This window comes from Telmatherina bonti (assembly GCF_933228915.1).
Source record: "Telmatherina bonti genome assembly, chromosome: 1".
Taxonomy (NCBI): Eukaryota; Metazoa; Chordata; class Actinopteri; order Atheriniformes; family Telmatherinidae; genus Telmatherina; species Telmatherina bonti.
Window position 1 is genome coordinate 14,242,908 of NC_136619.1, and position 22,894 is coordinate 14,265,801.

General features: G+C 41.5%; 1 protein-coding gene across 1 annotated transcript in view; it reads right to left on the reverse strand.

Moving 5' to 3' along the window:
• The window catches only part of LOC306769714 (transcription initiation factor TFIID subunit 4), a gene marked incomplete at both ends in the record, with an annotated part of 95,984 nt that extends 73,187 nt beyond the window's left edge, over positions 1–22,797 (reverse strand). The window contains 7 exons of the mRNA XM_079258409.1: positions 3,280–3,489; positions 4,565–4,654; positions 5,059–5,181; positions 5,632–5,784; positions 6,788–6,934; positions 18,447–18,607; positions 21,444–22,797. Of these exons, the coding sequence (XP_079114535.1) occupies positions 3,280–3,489; positions 4,565–4,654; positions 5,059–5,181; positions 5,632–5,784; positions 6,788–6,934; positions 18,447–18,607; positions 21,444–22,797 (2,238 nt within the window). The remainder of the gene's footprint in view (positions 1–3,279; positions 3,490–4,564; positions 4,655–5,058; positions 5,182–5,631; positions 5,785–6,787; positions 6,935–18,446; positions 18,608–21,443) is intronic.
• Between the last annotated feature and the right edge of the window lie 97 nt (positions 22,798–22,894).

The window sequence follows — 22,894 nt, forward strand, 5'->3', positions numbered from 1 at the left end:
GAGTTTGCCCCACATTCCACTTAGACCAGGCTAGTTCAAGTTTAACCTCAGTTGACCTAACCGTAGACATTTGTGCTCTGTGGGATTGCATACACACAGAAGCAGCACACACACACACACACAGACACTGATGTGTCACAGATGTGAAGTGAGAGGAGCCATGACTTTCCAGTGAGGGACCCTGCAGATCACCTGGTTCTGTTTCAGATGTGTTCCTGCACTATTTCCAGATAAACCGCTCAGAACCTGCAGGAGCGGTGGATATCAGGGAGACCGTGTTGGATATCAAGCATCACACATATAGGAGAGCTGACCTGCTGGTACATCATTACTAACTGCTGACCTCAAGACTCGCTTCATTCGTCCAAACCCCCCACCAAAGAAGAAAAATCCTCCCTTATAACTTATAACAACAAATATGTTATCTCCCACAAGCAGAAAAACACTCACAAAAAAAAAAAAAAAAAAAAAAACATTTTGCAGCACAGCTTCGATTTACCAAACCAGTCAAAGCTTGGACACATTTTCAAATAGATTTAATAGGAAAATTAGATATGACTGGAACTTTTGACGGGTATTGTACAAAACTGTCAGGAAATGCAAAAACTAAGAATCACATGAAGTTCAATGTTACAAACATCAGATCTTTGATTCAAACTAACCACCTTTGGCTTTGATCACACCCCTACAAACTCACTGCAATCTCCTTCCATGCAGTGGGAAAGCACTCCCAGAGCAGCTGTGTGCTTATTGGCTGAACGATTCAGCCCTTCTGTCAAACTCATCCAAAACAGGCTGTACAGGGTTGCAGTGGGTGACCCTGACATGACTGATAGCACACAATCTTTCTCCTTCTTCTAAAAGTAGTTTTTGTACCGCCTAGAGATGTGCTTGGGGGTCACTGTCTTGCTGCATGACAAAGACTCATCAAACAAGTTCCTGGAGGTGAAGCATGACACTGCATGATGGAGTGAGATCTGAAGTGGTTTGGTATGCCTTGGATTTTGTAAAGCTCATCAAGTTTGCCTGAGGCAAAGCAACCCCAATCCATCACAGATTCCTCCCTGTGGTTGAAGGAGCAGAACCGTGTTTTTATCAATATGATCATGACCTGGGCACAAAGATCTCAAATTTTGACCTATATGACTTCCGGACATCCTCAGTCCCATGTTTGCAGCAGACTTGCTGTTAAACATTTTGAGCATATCAAATCAATTTTTACACAAACACTTTATTAGACATTTCCGAGCAACAAAATCTAAAAGTTGTTTTGGGGATTTAATCCCGTGTCGTTCAGCTGTGTAAGAACTGATGTTTTGAGTTCCATTGTTTCGTCTTGTTTTTTTAATGCAAAAATTGTAATGTCTAATTTCCATTTCTCAAGAAGAGTAATTCTGTTTCCACACTCCTTTGCATCCTAACAGAGCAGGCAGTGTCAGTGTTGTCCTCATTGGTTTTATTAGCTCTACCTGAGGGGGTGTGGATGATGATATCCAATCCAATCCACTTTATTTATAAAGCACATTTTTAAAACCAGAATGTCGCCAAGGTGCTGCACAGAATAAAAATAAAATGAGCTAATAATGTTGTTAAAATAAAAGAATAAACAGGTTAAACAATTAAAAATAAATAAATACCCAATAAAATAATTAAAAGGAAAAATAAAACAAATAAAAAGACATAGAGGACCACACAACTCACACAGTTTTAAAATCCAAAAAAATAAAAGTGGGCCTATAGACGAGACTTAAAGCACTCCACCATGGTGGATGATACGTCTGGTGTGGCTTGCACAGATATAATTATAATGGATTCAGTGTACCTGTGATGGACTGGTGACCTGTTCAGGCTTTACCCCGCCTCTCACCCAATCATTGCTGGGATAGGCTCCAGCTTGCCTGCGACCCTTAATGGGACTAAGCAGTTCGGAAAATGAATGAAAGAATAAAAGGATTCAGTTTATTTCGTCCTTTTTTACTGACGGCACTCAAAGTGCTTACATTGGACCCACTATCGATACGCTTCTCATACTTGGTGATGGTGAGCTGAATGTGTAGCCACCGCTGCTCATGGTTAGACCGACAGAAATGTGGCAGCTCATCACCAACTCCACACCAAATCCACTCCAACCACCACCGAAACGTTTATACACCAGCTATGCTGACACTGAAGGCAAGAAGGGTGAAGCGTCTTGCCCAAGAAAACAATGACAGGGGTGGATTTTCACTATTAGCCAGGTACTTTAAATAATAAGAGTCTGGAAGACCTGCGTCCAAGTCCCCCAAAGTGGCAACAGAGGTGAACCACTGTGGGCACCAAAGCAAGGCTGTTGGCCATCAATTATGGCACCAACTCTACTATAGGTGGGTACGTGGTGGAGCACAAAATAAGAATTATAATTAGTATTAACATTAAACCCCGTACTTTTCTTAAATTCTGTGCTTTCTCTGCATTTTAAATTTTGAGCCTACTAGTCAGTTCACAACAGCTTTTGGTGGTTAGTTGGCAAGTAAAGTGGATGCTATTTGTAGAAAGTTGTATGGAACCAACACAACAGCAAGTTGACTGAGTCTCAGTCATATATGAACCAAAAAAAGGCAGAATAAGCAAGTTAAACAGGCTTCTCTGCAAATTCAGATTTTAGAAGTTACACATGGTGCACTGACGAGAAAGACTTGATCATATAAGCAAACAGCTTGTGTTGCTGATACAAGCAAACATCTCTTAAGATCACAGCAGTAAAGACGAGACACTCCCTGAAAGTTATCAGATCCTTTATCTGCATTTCTGATTTATAAATTATTATATCTATTTACTGATGGTCTGCAGTTCAAAGATGGAAATAATGCAGCAGGACATTTACTTCTTACTTAATCAATAAATGCTTAATTTAAAAATTTTAGGTTTGTAGATCATTATTGTTGCAACGCTTAATCCTAAATCCAGTTCCCCTTTAGCATCGTTCACATGCATACTGGGAAAACTGATTGCAACCATCAGTGAATCTGCAAGCTGGAGTAACTGAAACACATCTGCATCGTCAAATCTGTGCTTCTCCTTAATGATCTATTTTGTTTGATATTATTGCTACCATGGTAGTGATCCACTATTTACATAGGCACGTTTTTATGAAAGTGGGTTGTTGGGGAATCAGCAATGTAAGGTCATTTCTCCTTTGTGAAATCAATGTGGGCTTCACCTGACTTTAAGCAGGAGATATAAACATAAACACTGTCATACCGGTATCTGTACAAGAGAATGTTCCAACTGTATACGTACCACAGCAGCTGAATGTCCGAGCGTCCCGGAGGGCAGCGTGCTGGCACCCGCTGTGGTGCTGACACTGTTAGGGTGGCGGATGTGGACAGCTGGCCCAGCCACGATGGCGGGAGGGGTGCTGCCGGGCAGCGGTTTGACTCCCTGCTGCGGGGGTTGGGTCAGGGACTGCTGACTATTCAGCAAAGACAGCCTCAGGGCCGGGAGGCTCTTCTGTTGACAAACAGAGTTAGGTCAGAGTTATAGTCGCATGGCGAAACAGACATTCGTGACAAAAACAGCAACCAAAATACTGCTGCGCTGGCTGCTTAACTTGGCATGTTATCCCAAAAAAAATGGCTGAAGGCAAAACATGTGACCATACCTGTCACACAATGACTCATGTGGTTTTATTCCTTCCTCTCTAAAACAGTTCCCAGCAGCGTTTCCCAGACCTGCCCTGCATGTTTTAGAGGTAACCCTGCTACAACATGCATGAATTAAATGAATGGCTCATTCATTAACAGGCTGGCTAAGAACTTGATCTGAATCAGGCGTGTTGGAGTAGGAACACGTCTAAGACATGCTGGGCAGTGGGAAACACTGGTTCACAGAATAATAACTTGGTGTATCGGATATTAGGTACAGGGTTAAACTTGGCTGTTTATGATAAATCACTGTCACAGTCAAACGGAAGAGCTAATGTTGCTCCATTCTGACTATTTCAGGCAGATTGCTGACGCAAGCAACCTAACATTGCATGACAACATGCGTTTGTGGCCGGGTTAGGCGGTCGAGCGCCTTGATGTGACACTCATCACAGCTGGCTGAAGGAACCTGCTGGCTACGGACAGGGACGGCTGCAGGGGCCACTGTCACACACAGTCAGAAGTCAGGCCAGAGGGGGGGGGGGGGGGGGGGGGGATGTGTGTACATGTGTGTGTATCGTTTTAATGTTGGACAGAGCGTCACTGGCTCGGGCACCAGAAAATGGACTACTTTAGGGGAGAACGTTTAAAAATACATGAGAGGACTGCTTTAGGAGCCAGGTTAAGGAGTGATTTCTGGGGCAGGTTACAGCGGAGGTCACGTAACAATTTCACGAGTCAAGTCCAAAAGCAGCAAAAGACGCTTTTGGAAGATGATAATGTAGGGTTATAGGGGAAGGCTTTCATTTCAGGGAGGGGGCAGTTTAAAAAAACCAAAGTATGAGATCAGTTTTGGGAACTTTTGTCACAATTGCAGAGTGAATCAGCGAAGCATTCGGTTTGACATACTAAACATTAAAGTTCACAAGAAAGATTCCCACCTTGAGGAAAGGCACCAGGTAAGGCTGCGGAGACGACTTGAGCTCGGTCTGCAGCCGACTGGTGAACTCCTCTGGTTCTATCTTGGCGTCCTGTTTGGTTTAAGAATAAAGAAATATAACTGCACTTTGCTGGTGAGGTCAGATGGTGTGTGAAGTACAGCATGATGACTCAAACAAGGCACAACGAAATCTCATCAACCATCTCAGTCATATTCTGGCAATGCGGGGTGCATCTAAATGTGTCATTCATGGCAAAGAAAGGAGAATTTGGGAAAAGTTTCTTGCTGCCATCTACAGGTTGGAAATATTCAATGCAAAAACACTGTCAAAGTCTTCTTCATCAAACGTGTTTTACACACAGAGATGGGTCGCACTTCCTGTACAATAATCATGTGACTTTAGTCACATTCACGAGGAATCGGGTCCAAAAAGGTTAAAAGATGCAAAATGTGTTTTTACTGAAAACAGACGGTGCTTATTTGTTTTTAACTCACCAGCAGATCCTGGACCAGAGCCTTAACGTTTTTGGAAGTTTCAGGAGACGGAGAGTTGTGTGAGGCCAGTTTAATAAGTGTGGCCAAGAAATTCTTACACTTCTTCACATTCTCTTGCATTTCCTGCAGAAAGAAATGAATTATTTGCCTTTTGTCCAAATGAAAAACATCATTACTGAGAAATGTCTCAGCAGTCTGAACGGATGAGTAAATCGACAGGTGTTCACGTTGTTCATCTCATCAGCCTTGCTTTTTAAATTTAAACGTGTGTATTATGTGTACACATCTTTATGTGTATCCATTTGTCCTCAATTGCACATACACAAGTTCATGTGGAGTTTATGCATCTCTGTGTGTCCTTGGGTCGGTGTGCACTAATGTGAATGCAGGAGTGCGAACTTGTCGAGGCATGTGTGAGACTCTTTGTCCATGCCCAGCTGTGTGACGTTGTGAAGCTGTGGGTCCAGGGCTGAGCTTGTGACACAGCCAACCTCCTGGCAGCTGTGACAATGCCTGCACCCTTCAGGGTGGAGTGTGGGCGATGGCAGAGGAGGGGTGGTAGAGAGAGCAGACCTGGGACACGACAGGAGCTCCGGGGGCCGCTGCGATGCCAGTCTGCGCTGGCTGCGCTGGCTGGGAGACAGACTGGGCTGGGGCCTGGGGGGCCGTAGCCGCAGGGGCCTGCTGAGGAACCGTCACTGCCACGGCTGGCGCCACGGGGCCCTTCTGGGAAAGCAAAGGAAGAGACAGAGAGATAAACAGGACGTGACGCTTCGCTCCCAGCAAGGCCACAGAGAACAGGAGGCAGGCGCCACAGCGCTCCTGTCACATCTGGTGTCCTGACTTTAGTGGACATCTCTTAACAGACAAGGAGGAGGAAGAGGAGGCGGTAACAAGATAAAGGCTGGAAAACACAGAAGGCCCCTAAAGCTTTCTTTAATAATTACCTGCTTTTCAATGAAGACAATAGGGGTGGGAAAATCAAATCGAAAAATCGGAAATCGGAATTTTTTTCTTCACAATTTTGAAATCAATTTTTTTTTGTTAAAAAAATCTTTTTTTTGCTCAAATAAATAAAATTAATCCACTATAAAATTTTTGCCATTTTCATTGGTTTTATTGATCTTTTTACTTGTCTTCTTGGGCATTATAGCAGCAGAATGATGATCTGGCTACTGTGTTGTTTTTTCCTAACCTAAATCAAGAAAAATTACTAGCAAAAACAAGTTTTATAAAAAAAATAAATTAAAAAAATTGTTTTTAATTACAAAAATCATCAATATTGAAGAATTTTGAGAACCGCAATTTAAATAGAATCGGCACCCAAAAAAATCGGAATCGAATCTAATCGGGACAAAAGCATATCGTCACAGCCCTAGAAGACAAGCTCTTCAATGACTGAAGATTTTTGCTTTTTACTCATATTATCCAACTAGAAAATACTCTAATTCTGCCCATGCTTCAACAGTTTCCCTCCCTAATCCCTACAAATATACCCCAACTGCAAATAAATACTAGTTTTATATAAAAAATCATTCATTGTTTTGCATTAATGACATAATTATGCCCAATAAAAAGTGACTAAAGTGTTGTTTTCTCCACACTGGCAGGAGAAATACTGCGTAACCTTTAGATTGCCTCTGCATCATAAAACTGTGTCTTGCCATCAGCTTCCAGGTATGCTACAGAAGGAAGCCATGAACTGTGCATGTAAGGAACGTTTTCTCACAGGGCGGAGTGCAGGACAGGAGGAGGAGGAGGAAGAGGAGGAAGAGGTCTGGAGGGCAGGGTTGGAAGAAGTGGTAGAGGAAGATGATGCCATCTTGGAAGGGGTCAAAGGGCACTGCCTGCTGGTCTGAGAGGTCACAGGAGACGGCTGGAAAGAAAGAGGGCAACAGAATAAGAGAAAAGCAAAGGCGTGCCTTGCAGACAGAAACGGACAGCAGGAAAAAAGACGAAGAAGGCAGGATACTGATGGTGGGACAGACCACATTACAGGAAAGTGTGTATCGTATAGTAAGGAGGGTCACAGTGTCATTATCTCACTGCTGGGGTCTCATCAGTGGACATATCTACAGAATCTGTCAATATACAGTACTGACGTGTCCACTTTGTAGAGTCAAACTGATAACTGAGAATAGCTTTTATTTACCCTCTACAGCCTGAGCATTAACAGACACACATTGCTCGGTTGTGAAAGCTAAATTAACTTGCTTCTTCCTGGAATTCACTGAGAAAAATTATCTATTCAAACTGGCATTTGTTTTAATGGAAACTGCCGACACCACAATAATTGATGTGACTAATGCAGCTAATAAAGAATAACATAATAAGTTATCTGCAAAGACCCAACTCTTTCAAGAAATATGCCTGTGTGGTCCTGATGTTTAGGGCAAGTCAGGCTGCTCTGTAACAGCAAATGAATGCATGTTAGAAATCATCCAAAAATACAATCAACGAAAACTATCAAGGTTATAAACAGAGTTCACACATAGTTTTTCCATCAGACATGAAATATGCACCCAGGATAGGCTCCGATGCGCAGCAAAAGATCAAAGCAAAGTGGAGTGCAGAAGGAAAGCGCTACGGGATAAGGCATGGGAACGATCATGTTATTGATATAAATGCTCTTATCAGTTCTGCCAACTGATTTGGATATTATTGATTCCTTTATCAATTCCTGACCCAATTACGAGACAGATATACAATGTCAAAAAAATAGTCCAATTAATCCTCTAAGAAGAGAAAACTTTGTCAACACCATAAAAACATTATTAAGAAAATTATTCGGATCAAAAAACTAGAAATCTGGTCTCAAAAAGAAGAAATAAGACATCAAATAGTATAAAAACTCTGTAATTGTTTACATTAAGCCAACCAAGAGTGCATTAAAATCAATACTGACCATATTATGATGCGCATTAATGTAATACTGCCACTTAAACCACAAACAAATTGACTCCGAGTTGGAGTCTGCGTGTACGTGGCCCAACTGTCTAGGTTATGCTCTTATAGTTGAGGATAGTCTAGCCCGCCATTAGTTTATGCAGCCTACCATCTGATGCACTGAGTAGTACCTAGCTCCTTTTCCCTCATGTATAAAAATGTCAGTATTGCCATCATTAATATATTTCTCTTTTTTGCACAGGTCTTACTGCATAATGGGTTGATCTGTCTTTCCTGTCCTCTCCACCCCAACCAGTCGAGGCAGATCCCTGAGCCGGGTTCTGCTGAAGGTTTTTCCTTCCTGTTAAAGAGAGTTTTTCTTCCCACTGTCACCTCATGCATGCTCAGAATGGGGGATTGGATCAAAGTCAAGATTTTCTGCAATAAGTTGGTTTCTATTAGCTAGGCTATTTATGAATTGGCTTGAAGTCAAGTGTCTGTAAAGCGCCCTGAGACAACATTGTCATGAAGTGGTGCTATAGAAAAATAAAGCTGAATGAACGGCTGAACAAATTCATCATGTAAATAAATGAGTGATGAATACTTCCAATATCCGGCTTCTCATAACAGTCGTTCCCAGCAGCACTCTGCCTGGTTTTTCACCAATCCTTCAGCACAGGTTTACATTTTATCCTTTTTTTTTTTTTTAAAAGAGAAAAACAATATGATGCTATTTTTCTTATTTACACAGCTACACGACATTTCTTCTCTACTTTCCGTACTGCAAATGACCTGAAAATTAACAACGGGCTCCTGAGTGGGATCCAGTTTTTAATTCCGACCCCTATATGGGATGAATGTTTTATCCGTATATTCAGCTACATTATCTATAAATTACTCCCAGGGTGGCAGTGTACGACTCAGGGTAATGTACTAGCATATTTAATGCATCACAACAAATGAGAGGGATAGAACGAGTGCCAAATGTCGCAAATCCATGCTGGTGCTCAGCAGGTCATCTCATATGAACACACATACACAGTAAAACACAAACATGCAGGGCCTCATAAACTCTTCCTGGCTGCTTTCCTGCTATCGTGTCTATTGGTCAACACAACCCAGGAGGGCCTCTGCCTCGACCTCTGGCACTCAGCCCTCTATTCACAGACAGGCCAAAGCATTCATAAGCACATGGACACACACATTTACACAAATGACAAACTGCACTTGTCTTGCACACAAATGAAAACACACACAAAACCTTGCCAATGCCAGGAGAAAGAAGACGGAGCAGGAGGGAAGAAGTCGGATAAGAAGAGGAGGAGCCACTAAAAGTTTTGTAGAACCGGAGAGTTGAGGGGAAGTGGGTGCATGACGGATGAGGGTAGAGGGAATGGGGGGTGGCGGTGGGTGCAAGGAGGGGGTGATGAGGTGAGCCACGGGGTGCATCCCACCGCCAGCTATGCCCCACTCATGCTCACTCTCTGCTTTAGACGTGCACATGCAAGAAGCAAAGCCTTGTTAGGTTTTTAAAGTAATCAGGCAGTTGGATGATGAATGATTTAACAGGTATGGAAGGAAGGAAGCTCAGGATGCCTTCCGTTTCTCGCCTCAGGGCCGTGGGAAGAGTGACAGGCCGACAGAGGGGTTGAGCTCTGGGAATAAACACCATTCCCTTTCATTTCACTGCTACTGCTTTTCCTGTCGAGATGGCAATGCCGCGGCCCACTAATTTGTCAACAGAGAGACTGTGAGAGGCAATGACAGCCTGTGACTCTCTTTTGAGAGGCTGGTATCAGGATGGAGACAGCTTGGCTGGCTACAGGCAGACAGGAGAGAGTGCAGGGTTTTCTTGTGTCACGGATGCGGACTTCTGTCTATAACAAAGTCTGGGAGACTTCAGATCAGAGGCCAGAGATCTTATGGGAGATTTTACAGCTTTTATGAGTAAATAATAAAGAATTCATCTCATTAGATAGCTTTGCATTTTTCCTGCTACACTCGAACCCAGATACACTTTGCTCTCCTTGTAAATCATAAAGTAACACTAGCAGTTATGAAAACTGTTTGATCATGTCTTACAAGTGGACTAAATACTAAGGATATTCCAACTACGATGCAAACAAAAAAACAATTAAATGCTGCCCTCTAGTGTCAGTCTTGTGTCTCTGCAGTTGGTTGGTGATGGAAAATCTCAAGCCGAGCTCTTAACAAAAGCCAAGGATGTGTTGTCTGTTCAGATTTACATTTTTGGCAACATTGTCAAAATGACTTAGTCTTGAGTGAATAGTTTTGTTAGTCAGACACGTGATTATCATTCTGGAAAAGAAAGATATGTTTTTGCTGGCAAAATTATCTATATTTTGTCAAACAGACTGTTGTTTCACAAGAGCATGAAGGAAGCTATTTTTTCTGTTTAAACACATTTATAAAAACATCACAAACTGGTCAATAAGAGCGCTAAAGTGAATTGATTGTTTTGGTTCATTTAAAAAGAAAAATTCCCAAAAGTCAAGAAAGATTGATTTCACTCTGTTGTGAGTTAGATTAGCTTAACTTGATTTGGTTCGAGTAATTTTAGGTGTGAGTTACTGGTGGTTCTGGTGTACAAAACATAACCGTATTTCATTCATTCATTTTCTTAGTTCATATAAGGGTTGTGGGGTGGGCTGAAACTTATCCCACCAATCATCAGGCGAGAGGCAGAGTATACCCTGGTGAAGTCATCAGTTCAACACAGGACCAACAATATTTCAGTTTTACAGAAAGAGTAGGAACAACATTTGTTAATTGAGCCCGTCTTTGTCTCTGTAACAGATCAATGTCACTTCCTGTCTCTGGTGTGTATCGCTCTAATCAGTTCCCATAACTCAGGGATATTCAACCTCTGCCCCGCGGTTCTTACATACCTTCCTGGTACAACACACCTGATTTGGATTAAATGAATCCAACAGTTTGTTGTCAATGATCCAGTTATTTATCAGACGTGTTGAAGCAAGGAACCATCAAAAAGGAGCTGAAGAACTCTGCCCTGAAATAAGAACACCTGCAGCTTTCCCTGAGCTGATATCATCACTAAAAACTGGTACACAATCCCACTTTTTTAGGATTTACACTGTCTTGTTCACACAGGTCAAACCTGGATTAAATTGTCCTGCAGATATTATAGATTTTACAACATGCAGCGTATTATTGCTGTTCTGGTCATTCCATTAACCAAAGTGTAAAAATTGCTATATGTTAATCTCATCTGTGAATTTTGATCATCCAATTTAAATCATACTTAACTCAGATCATGTTTAATAACATTTTTATCATTTATACAAATAATACGGGTATAAAAGTGTTTCGTATCTGAGGGATAAGCCTTTTTATTTAGTTTTTGTTATCAAGATCTAATTTACCAAGGTTTAAATGACAAACCAAAACAGAATTTTTTTTTCTGGTTTCCTCATTGTCTCCCAAATCAGACGCTGCATCAGAGGTTGCAAGCCAACTTTAGTGCTGAACGGTGACTTAAACAGATTAAAAAAAAAACTGCAAGTGTTCCTACTTTTAGAGAACTGAAGACACCGGTTCACACCTGAAACAGGAAATGGTTCGGACATGTTGAAATGGACTTAAGTCTTGTCCAGTGCACACAAGAAGTCTTCTCACTACCCGTAACAAACATTCAGCACATTTTATTCACATTAACAGCCAAAGAAAAACAGCTCAAACATGAAGACTTGTGGAAATAACACGGTGGGCACCTGCCAGGTACCTTCTGTCAGTCCCGCCGTCCAACTTGATTTACAGTAAAACTGTGGCTGAATAAAAGACTAAACTCATTATTAAAAGCAATCAATTCCTAAAGGTGAGCACCTACCAGCACAAGTTTTCTTATGAATGATATATTCACAGGTGATAATCAGCAAATTCCAATTAATGATTCAATAGTTCGTTAAATTTTGATGAGAACACCCCATGGAGTCATTAAGAAGCACTGCGACATTAAATCATCTATTAATCTCAGTTTAATCTATGGATAAAATAATCAAGAATATTCATTAGTTATAATTACTCAGTTTAAGATATTAATCGTGCCCTAATTAAGAACTAGAAGTAAATTGTGCATTTAATGAGGTGGTGCCGACCCAACATAAACGGCGGGAACTCGCGTGTAATTAGATCAAACTTTCTCAAATTTAATCAGTCAAATTAGTTTTCACAAAGGTCGCCAGCTGTGGCATTAACCCTGACAGAGATCACAAGGAGCTAAAGGGGACGTGTCTGAAATGTGCAGCACCCAGGAACAAGTGCTTTTAACATATGTTTTTGTTTTACCAGTAAAGAAAAAGTTAACATGTTAAATAAATCAGTTTATTTTCTTTTCAGCTGCAGTCTTGTTTTTCCTCGAGAGCTACTAAAATGTTATCGGTGGCACAAGTTTTACTCATACAGTGGAGCTTTAAGCAGAATTTTAGTTGTTTTTATTTTCTAATATTTTGTACACATCATTTCCAGTAAAACATCTGCCCTCATTTAAAGCTATAGTAGGTAATGTTGAAGTGAAGTGGTTCCTCGTCCTGATAGCAATCTATACATTTTGTAATCATGAACAATAAGAAATATAGTTAGATCCCTCACTTTACTGTAAATCTGTAAAAACTCTGACCAATCAAAACGTTCGGGCCAAATTGAAGTTGCTCATTTCTTCTATTTTCCCGATCTGGCTTGGTTTATTTGCCTCCTCACGCTGAACAGCTGAGAAAGAGAAAATTATTGGTGGAAAAAGCTGCGAATAAAAAAGCCTTGGATCATGCAAAGAGCAAAACTAGAAGGGGAGGAGCCAAGACAGGACACCACTTTCAGATCTTGCAAGCTCCCCAACATTACCTACCTCACCTTTAAGCAATTGTTTGGTAATACATGCTTTTTCACAACACAGGATAATATACATTTATCATCGTAACGCTGTTCAAGTGCTCTGTTTGATGTCATATTGTCAGTTTATTAGACCTCAATCCAGCATGAGGAACTCCAGTAAATCTCAACTTCTAAACAAGACAAAAGCTGCTCTGCATCTGAGTTACATATCTGAATCTGAAAAACTTTCATGCACCCACCCATCCATTGTCTCCCGCGCAGGATTACAGTGGGGGCAGGAGCCGATCTCAATCCCTACTAGGCAAGAATCAGGGTCCCCACTGGGCAAGTTGTCAGCTCATCACATGATCTCAAGAAAACTTAGTCTTTAGAAAATATTGCTGTTGTTGGACCAAGTTATGATCACAAAAGAACATATTTACAGATGTTAAAGATTGTTTTCATCCCACAGCATACATGCAAATCCAACATTTAACTGCCGCAAGTTAATTACCAGGAGCTATACGGTATATGAATGTGGCTTTGATCTGAGATGCGGTATGCTTCCAGATATCCTTGCTGCCTGCCTCATCTGACAGTACAGCTGACATCGCAGAAAAGATGTCAAGAAGATGTCACCTAAAGCAATAAAAACACATTTCCTCATCTCTCAGAAGAAGAGTTGCTCCTCGTGATTAACGTGGTGATTTCAACTAGATAACAAAATTATATTCTTGGCAAACACGCTGTCACAGAGGCTACTTTCTCTCAGTTCCTTCTTTACATGATGTGGAATCGCCACTTCTCTAGTAAGCATCTCTTCCACAACAGCAGCACCATCAGACCTCTTCTTTTACCTGGATTTTGACCCTCAGGTATTTCAGAACCATTCATCTTCTCTGTTCTCTCACTTCTTCAAAACTTTGGTCCCAGCCCCTCCTCCACCTGAATAACAGGAGTTTTAGCTATCCCATCATTCAGAGACCTTTATGCTACTGGAGGCTCTGCTCTGATCTGGCTGCACAGTGGTGAAACAAGCCCCTTACTGGAGTCTGAACAGCAGTGGCACTCATTTATCACTGTCACTAGACAGGAGGAGTGGGAAATCAAATGTCCAATTTTAAAATCAGTTTCTTTTTTTTCTTTTTTTTTTGTTAAAAAAAAATCAATTTTTTTTTTCAAATAAATAAAATTAATCCAATTTAAAACTTTGAATATTTTTATTGTTTTTATTGATTTTTTTACATGTCTTCTTGCAGCAACAGAATGATGATCTGGCTCCTGTGTTGTTTTTTCCCAACTGAAATGAAAAAAAAATGACTAGCAAAATCTACAAAAAAAAGTCTACAAAAATCAGCAATATCGAAGAATTGTGAGCATTGCAATTTAAACCGAATCAGCAGCCAAAAATTCAGATTTGAATTGAATCAGGAAGAAAGCATATTGTCTCAGCCCTACTAGAAATGCCACTGTTTCAGATCACATCTGGACAATCCAGGATAGAACTTACTTTTATCTTACTTTATTTAATACTGGCAAAGCTTTCTGATATTTGTTTCACATTATAACAACAGCAGTTGTGTTGACACCTAATAAGACACACTTCAAAAATGCCTGTTTTTATTCCACGTTCATAAGAAAGTAACAAATTCATATTAAAATTAAATTACAAAAAGCAGAACATACTCTCCATGTTTGTCCTAACCTGCATAGGAAGAACAATGCTTAGATTGTTCTCAAATTAGGCCAGTTGTCTGAGATGTGAATATCAGAAGAGCTTTCAACTATTGCATGATTGCAAATATATAAAATAAAAAAGAAATAAAAAAAAAAAAAGCTTAGACCTGCCAAAACAAGGACTGACACCAGGAAGGACAACATATAACATTATACTTAAATGCAACAGCTCTCGGAAGTGGCTATTCCGGGTCCAGAAAGTAAAAGTCCTGTCCGGCAGCTATTCCGACAAGTCACCAGACAAGCTGAATTATATGAGCAGAATTTATTTGCCAGGTAAATGAGCCTGTCAGTGAAAACACCTGTTCTAAATGTACAGGTAGATCCAAAAACATGGCAGGACTTCTACTTTCTGGACCAGGAATTTCCACCTCTGCTCTTAACCCGTCTCGCTTTCTTCTTATTATTATTTTAAACTTGCTGTGGGGAAACAGCTGAAATCTTGTCAAAGCGGTGCAAACTAGTGAGGGTATTAAAATTATGACTAATGTAGCTCCTGTGATCACCAGTCACATGGTGTATTTAATTCATGCATGATTTACTATGTTTACATTTACAGATAAGGGGTCATGATTTGGCAGGTGCTTATCTTTAAGATAACATGTGCATCACATCATCATTAAACACAGCAACCTGCTCTTTGTTACTGAGAGCAGCTTAGTAAGTACAAAGTAGAGCTTTCATGTACTATGAAATAAGTCATACGGTTTGGTCCAGATATTTCTGGACAATAACACAGCTTTCATAGTTTTGGCCAATTAAAATGACACAACTAATTTGGTGATTGGACAATATACTACAAGCATTTTGTAAACATTTTTTATGCAGAGGCTCATAGATTCAAGGGCTCAAAAGTAATTGGACAGTCAACATTACTGTAAAATCTTTATTTTTACTACTCTTTCTTCCTCTGAGAATCTTTTGCAGGCAATATCTGCATGAAGTCTGGAACCAATGAACACCGCTTCACGGTAGGTTTGTGATCTTTTGCTAGCCCCTCACTGCAGCGGTCTTCAGTTGTTGCTTGTTTGTTGGTCTTTCTGCCCACCCCTCTCTGAAATGCACTGTTCTTTTATGTCTTTTTGTTGAGGTCTGATAACTGACTCGGCCACGGCCGTCTCTTTGCCTTAAAAAACTCACCGGTTGCTTCCACAATATGTGTTGGGTCATTGTTCATCTGTAGCGTGATGTGACATCCAATCAGCTTAGCTGAAAATGAGCAGAAAGTAAATCCCTCCAACTTCATCCAGCTGCTTCTGTCTGTAGTCACATCATCGATAAACACCAGTGACACATGCATGCTTTCACCATCTTACTGCCTTCACCATGTTTTACAGAGAATATGGGACACTTTGGATCACAAGCTGTCCCGAGCTTTCTCCATACTTTCTTATTCCAATCATTCTTGTGCAGGTTGATGTTATTTTTATCTGTCCGGGGAATGTTGTTCCAGAACTGACGGGTTTCTTCATCCATGATGCAGACTGATGGTTGGCACCTTGTGCTGAACTCTCTGCATCTGCCCACATGGGGTCTTCTCTTCATGGCAGATTTAGAGACTCATACAACTGCTTCCTGGAGACTGTTTCATCACCATAGGGAGGTTCCTAAAAAGATCTAACTCTGTTCTCATCCATGGATGTCCAGACATGTTTAAATTACCAAGCTTAGCCATGCACTGCCTTTCTCTCAGGATGTACCAAACTGTTCATTTGTGACTACTGACATCTCTACTTTTGGTCCCTTGAAAAAAAGGCAACTACATATAAAAAAATTGTATTTCTGAAATCTTTTTTCCAATTTGGAAGAATACCATCTAATTAAAAGTGAGAGTCTGCACTTTAGGCCCATATTTATTAGATATCTAAATCTTAAATGTGTTTTGATGAAAAGCTAAAATAACAAACCGTTTTAATATACACTGACCTGAATGTATGTTAAAGGTACAGTGTGTAAGAATCACTCACATCTAGTGTAAGGGTGGGGATAGAAATCACTTCAACGCCAGGCACAGATGTGAATGGACGGTGGCCGTCTGAGGGCAAAATTCTTCCAGATATAAATATATTTTCATCTGCAAGCGAATCCAGGGACTCCAACTGCAGCGATATCTGCACTGCAGGTAATTACTTTGCCTTTTAAGACATTTCTTATGTTAAATGATCTTCAACCATCTATCAAAATAAGCTGGTACTGCAGTTTCAAAGCTTAGAGGTTGTTTTTGTTTTAATTCATACACAGTTGTTTGTCCATTCAAAGACACCATAGTACCATAGTATAAATGGTGGCACAAATATGGCAGCTTCCATGTACATGGACCAACAGCAAGGTAAAATAAATGGCTCATACTCAGAAAATAAAAACATAACAGTTATTTTTGTGAAGTGATGGAAGTAAAAAAAGAAAAAGTATTTAAACATGTAGGGATTTTGTATTTCTGTCATTGTCTTTTGATTTCATCACACTGCACCTTTATGTTAAAATGAATCAGCCTAACAGCACAGTAATAAATTTGAGCATTTATATCTATGAGCATTTGTTCCTGTTTTGTCCCAAATTACCAGGCTATGATGCATTAGTTAGAAGTAATTTGGTAAAATCAAACAAACAAGCAAAAAAACAGCAAAAGAAAATGCCTTGAAATAAGCATATAATACCCAATGGTAGCTGTGCCATAACTACATTATTTGGCTTGTGTCCCTCCGATTCAATGGGAACATGCTGCTTTCTGAACTGCAATGCAGGTTAATCACATGATCCATGGTATCTTTAATTGTCCTGGCCTAACTAACTAGTCACAGAGATCCTGCAAAGCACTGGTCAATAAGTCAACCAAGGTTTAGTAACTCCTGATATGAGTGAGATCGTGTAAATCAAAGCAGTTGGCAGCAGATGATCAATCACAATAGTATATTTCTGACAGCAGGTGCTGCAGGCAAAGAAGGAAGGAAAAGAAACGACATATGGTGCAGACTAATGGAATGCCCAAGTAAATACGCTGATCAATACCACTGCCACATCAAGAGTAAATCAAACAATTTACACATGTGTATTTTGTTAAATTAGTGTGTTGCAGGTGTTTTCTGAAGGTACACCGGAAAGATTAATCAATCTTAATTCTGTCAGATGAAACCCTGGTTGTTTTCAATTATTTCTGAACCTAATAAACAACTAATAAAAAAAACAAAGCAAACCAGTCTGTGAAGCTGAATTGGAAACATCCCTGTTTACTTTCTCCCACCCAGACTCTGAATGTTGAATAAAAACTGAAGTTGTCCAGAGATTTAAATTCATTTTAGAAGATAAATATAGGTATGAACACATATGCATCTTTTGCTACAGTTTAGAGAGTTTGATGTACTGCACTCACACACACTACAGGGGGCAGTGTGTGTGAATGCAGCATAAAAATAATAAGAGTAGAAAAACAAACTTAACAGTAATCACTCTGTTTTAAGCTATAAGCTGGCATATCTCTCATAAAGATGAAGGTCAGTGCAAGTTAAATAGTGCAGTTGCTCTTTGATTCTGGTCTGATCTGGAAAGAAACTAAATAAAAAGCATGTTTTGGATCATACACACTGTATGTAGATAATCTCAGAACTTAGCCTGTTCCCAAGCAGGCTGCAAGGTGAACAAGTAAACCAGCTTTAAGTCTCTCTACGATAAATCCTCATTAGCACAAAGTAAACTATCTTTATTTAACTTAATTCCAGATATGAGTAAACCTGCTGCTCTAGAAGGCAAACTCTGCTCAACAGTTCATAATAAAATGGAGGGGGAGGGGGGGGGTATCTGAGCCCTTCAGATACATCTTTTTTCATGACTGCCAGTCATATCAATAATGATCAGTATCTGATTGATAGGAGAACTGTTACTATAGACCGCAGCAGATTCTGCAGCAGAACCTCACTCACCTGTGGAGTTGTAACTCTGAAGGATGTCCCGGTGGTGGGGGTTGCAGGTCGTGGAGCGATGTTGTTCTGGGCCTGGGCTTGAGCCTGAGCTTGGGCTTGAGCTAAAGCCTGCTGAGGAACCATTACCAGCTGCCCTAACTCCGTACGTACCAACACCATCCCTGAAAAACAACAGAAGTTAGAGGATACATCATCAGTGTCACAGTACGATATATAATCCAGGTGTGAGCAAAACTATTTATTTACTTACCGCCTGCATGTGGCCATATCACAATGCCACTGGCTCAGATAACCTTACGCTATCACTGTGTTGTAATAATACAGACTGCTAGGCGACCTAATGATGCCCTCGCCACCTTCTCCCCTGCTCCTCTACCTCACTTGTAGAAGAGATGTTGCAATTAGTATGTCATTAACTTTGCCTCTTTCTCCCGTAGTTAGAGCTTTTTCTCTCTGTGTGCTGTCCTGCAGGTCTCTCTGGCTCCAGAGCTGTGTGGTCTTGATCTACGCCTCCTGGCCAAAACAATCTGCAGTGTTTATTGCTTGTTGATAACGTGCGCTCTCTCTCTCTCTCTCTCTCTCTCTCTCTCTCTCTCTCTCTTTCTCTCTCTCTCTCTCTCTCTTTCTCTCTCTCTCTCTCTCTCTTTCTCTCTCTCTCTCTCTCTCTCTCTCTCTCTCTCTCTCTCTCTCTCTCTCTCTCTCTCTCTCTCTCTCTCTCTCTCTCTCTCTCTCTCTCTCTCTCTTCCCTTGCTGTCCCCCTCACCCCTACTGATAGAGGCAGATGGCTGCCCTCCCTGAGCCTTGTTCTGCCGGAGGTCTCATTCTGTTATAAAGAAGTTTCTTTCCCCCAGCTCTACCAGGTCGGTGCTTAAGGGAGCGGTGAGCTTTCTGTCTTTCTGACGTCCTATAACATGATTTCTTGCTGTGAACTGGTGATGAAGCATGGTGTTTAAAGTGTAATGGTTTGTGGCTGCTGCAAGAAGTAATTTTTGCCCCCCACTTCCCAAACAGAAGAAAGAAAATTGGACAAGATTCTTTAAATAAGTGATCATTTTCCTTAATATTTTTGTAGACTGTTTCAGCCTTTTCTCCGTAAATTTCTATTGTCCCATACCTCCAGGTATATTTCCATGTTTTACAATCCAGAGACAGATGAAAAAGCACACGAATGACATTGTGAGCTTCAGGAGCTTGACTGAATTTGTGAAGCAGCCCATGTATGGTCTCGATAAACTTCATTTAATTGAACATGAGCTCATCTTTGCAGAATTTCCATACGGGGAAAAAGACGTGCATTTATACTATCAGACTAAGCCATTGTTTCTGAGGTCAGATGACTTAGAGGCATTCGAGAGCAGCATAGAAATCCCTTCTGACCACTGTCTGCAGCTATTACTTGCTCTTTTTGAACAGGATTGTCCCGTGAGGTTACAACTAGTTAAATATGACAGCTAAGTCAGCGCTACAGAGATGATGTACCTTATTCACTGACCAATAATGTCTACCCCGGCAAAAGGTGAAGGTCTGACACTCCATTTTGTCTACCATAAAAGCCTAAAATCTAAGTGAAACTGTCAGCTGCAGAGCACTTTGGTGCTCTTCTTGGAATATTAATACAATTTAGATCAATAATTTCCATAATCCATGAACAAATTAAAGAATGAAAAATCTTCTCACAATGGTTTTTACCAGATGCTCTGATCTACTAAAAGCAACAGGGAGCACTACTTGCCCATCCGAGCTGCTAAAAAAACTCTCCAGTGAATCCAAAAGTAGCCCTGCGATGGACTGGCGACCTGTCCAGGGCGGACCCCGCCTCTCGCCTGATGATTGCTGGGATAGGCTCCAGCTTCCCCGCCACCCTTAATTGGACTAAGCGGTTAAAAAAAAAAGAAATAATAAATTAATCCTAAAGTTTGCTTGTAACCATTAAACTACCCGAACATATAATGCAGATTTGCTGTAGTGATTGATGTAACTGCCATTTCTGCATTATTCTCTGTTCATACTGGATCTTAATGCATAAACATAAATTACTAACATAATTTTCTACACTTGCTTCGAGATTATGACTGCAATCTACCAATTTCTCTCTTTTTTTTTTTTTTTTTAAGATGAAATCTAATTTAATCCCTTATGAGGACTACAGCAGTAGTTCTAAACCAGGAGTGGACAACTCTGGTCCTCGAGGACCGCAGCCATCCAGATGTTAGGAGTTTCCCTGCTGCAACACACCTGACTCAAATGAATGGGTAATAAGCAGACTAGTGCAGAGTTTGATGTCAAGTTCCTCACAAGTCTGCTAATTAAGTCTGATGGGTGTCAGTTGTGTTGCAGCAGGGAGACTCCTAACATCTCCAGGACTGTCCTCGAGGACCTGAGTCCTAAACCTTCAAAGAACCGCTTATGCAAAAACTGAAGGCAGTGTTTCCCATTCCTGGTTCACAGGGACCCCTGCCCTGTATGTTTAACAGTAGGGATCCTCAATCCTGGCATTTGAGGGCCAGTGTCCTGCAGGCTTTAGAAGTTAGCAGAGTAGTGCTGCAATTGATGTAAAGCTCTGCAAAAGTCTGCTAGTCACCCATTGACAGGTGTTGTGGCAGGGAAACTTCTAAAAATTACCGAATGCTGTCACTCAAGGACCAAGATGGAGGATTCCTGTTTTGAATACTTTAACACACCTGACACCAAAAAAATGGTTCAAAAGCAAGATAGCAAAGAATATGTCGAGCATTTTATTTAATCTGAGTCAGGTGTGCCAGAGTTGGAAACATCTAAAAAAGGCAGAACAGGGAGGTGTTCCTTAAGGACCAGGATTAAGAAACACCAACTTAAAGCTTTATCAGCACAGCTTCTATTAACAAAAACATTGAACCTCATGATAGACTACGTACCCATGAGAAATACATACCCACTATGCAAGCAACATAAATGTGACCATTTTAGTACAACACAAATGTTAACACCACATCTTCCCCTTTCTCCTTCAAACCTTACCAGATGGGATGGTGAACCCAGGCGGCAGCTGAATGGTGGTCTGCTGTTGAGGCGGTCTGACAATCAGCTGGGGGGCTACAATCCTTTGAGGTGTTGCAAGTCCAGGACGGGGTTGAGACTGTGCAGAGGTGGCCACAGCAGGTGTTGAAGAGGGAGCTGTGGCCCTAACCATACTAACAGTGGTAGTCACCGATGTGGTCTGAACAGTTCCACAAACAGAAGTAGTTGCCATCCCTGTCACACATGCAACAGATGTAGCAGAACTCAGAGGTTGGGTTACAGTTGTAGTGGTGGCAGCTGCTGCTGTAGTTGTTGCCGGTGCAACAACAGAGGAAGCAGAGGATACAGTGTTTATTACAGAACTGACACTACTAGACTGGCTTGATATTACAATTTTGGACTGACTGTCGTCTATTTTGGAAGCCCCAGGATCCGTGAGCGTTGTGCTGAGATCTCCGTGGGGAGCTGAAGATGTGGAGGGTCCAGTACGAGCGCTCTGCTGGACAAGGGCCGAAGCACTGGTCCCGTTTCCGTTCTGGGCGATACTGGCTACAATATGACTGGGGAGTCTATGCAAAGCAATGGTAGGAGTCCCGCGGTCTAGAGCAATAGCAGACTGACCTACAGGCAGGCTTGCATTAGATAGAGTAAAAGTCGATGTGTTGATTGAGGATGTGGCCGGTCGGGTTGAGTTTGTGGTATTTGGAGATGCATCCACGGAGCTTACGTTTTCTGCTGCGTTGCTGCTCCTCCTCGTCGTTACAGCAGCCCCGTTAAAACTCTTTATCCGAGCCGAAGCGCTCCTCCTCGGCGTGGTTATCCGCTTCCTCGGTGGGTTTTCCTCCGTCTGCGTCTCTTCTGAGTCCGCGGCAACCTTGGAGCCACGGCTGGATGCGGTGCTGATGCTGTCTGGCGGAGATGCCAAAGTTGACACGCCAGATGCGGTCAGTGTTGTGATGGATGCTCCATGTGACTGCGAACCGCTGCTAGTGGCGTTAACACAGGTGGTGGTAGGGTCGCCAAAAGAAGGAGCACAGCCCAACAGAGGAGACGTGACAGTTTTATCCGAGCTATCGTCTTTGGAGTTGATCTCCTGGCGCATCTCGGGTTTATTACGCCGTCCTTGTTGTTGTTGTTGTTCTAGTGTTGTGGTGCTCACTGGAGCTGGTAGCGTTTTTCCTATGTGATGGTTAGCAGGGGCCACAGAGCCAGCGCCTCCGTTTTCGTCTGTTTTACCCACTGGGTTGCTTTGCCCAGTAAGCTGGGACTCCAATGAGCCCACTAAGTCGCTAACAGCTTTTTCATCCACCTCTGAACAGAGCATATCTTCCAGGGGGTCGGAGGCGCCCGCCATCTCTGATCACTGATAGCTGTCTTGTATTTTTTCACAGTGCGCCTGCGTGTTACTAGGCATTGTGGGAATGAATCTGACGTCATGAAATGAGGGGGAA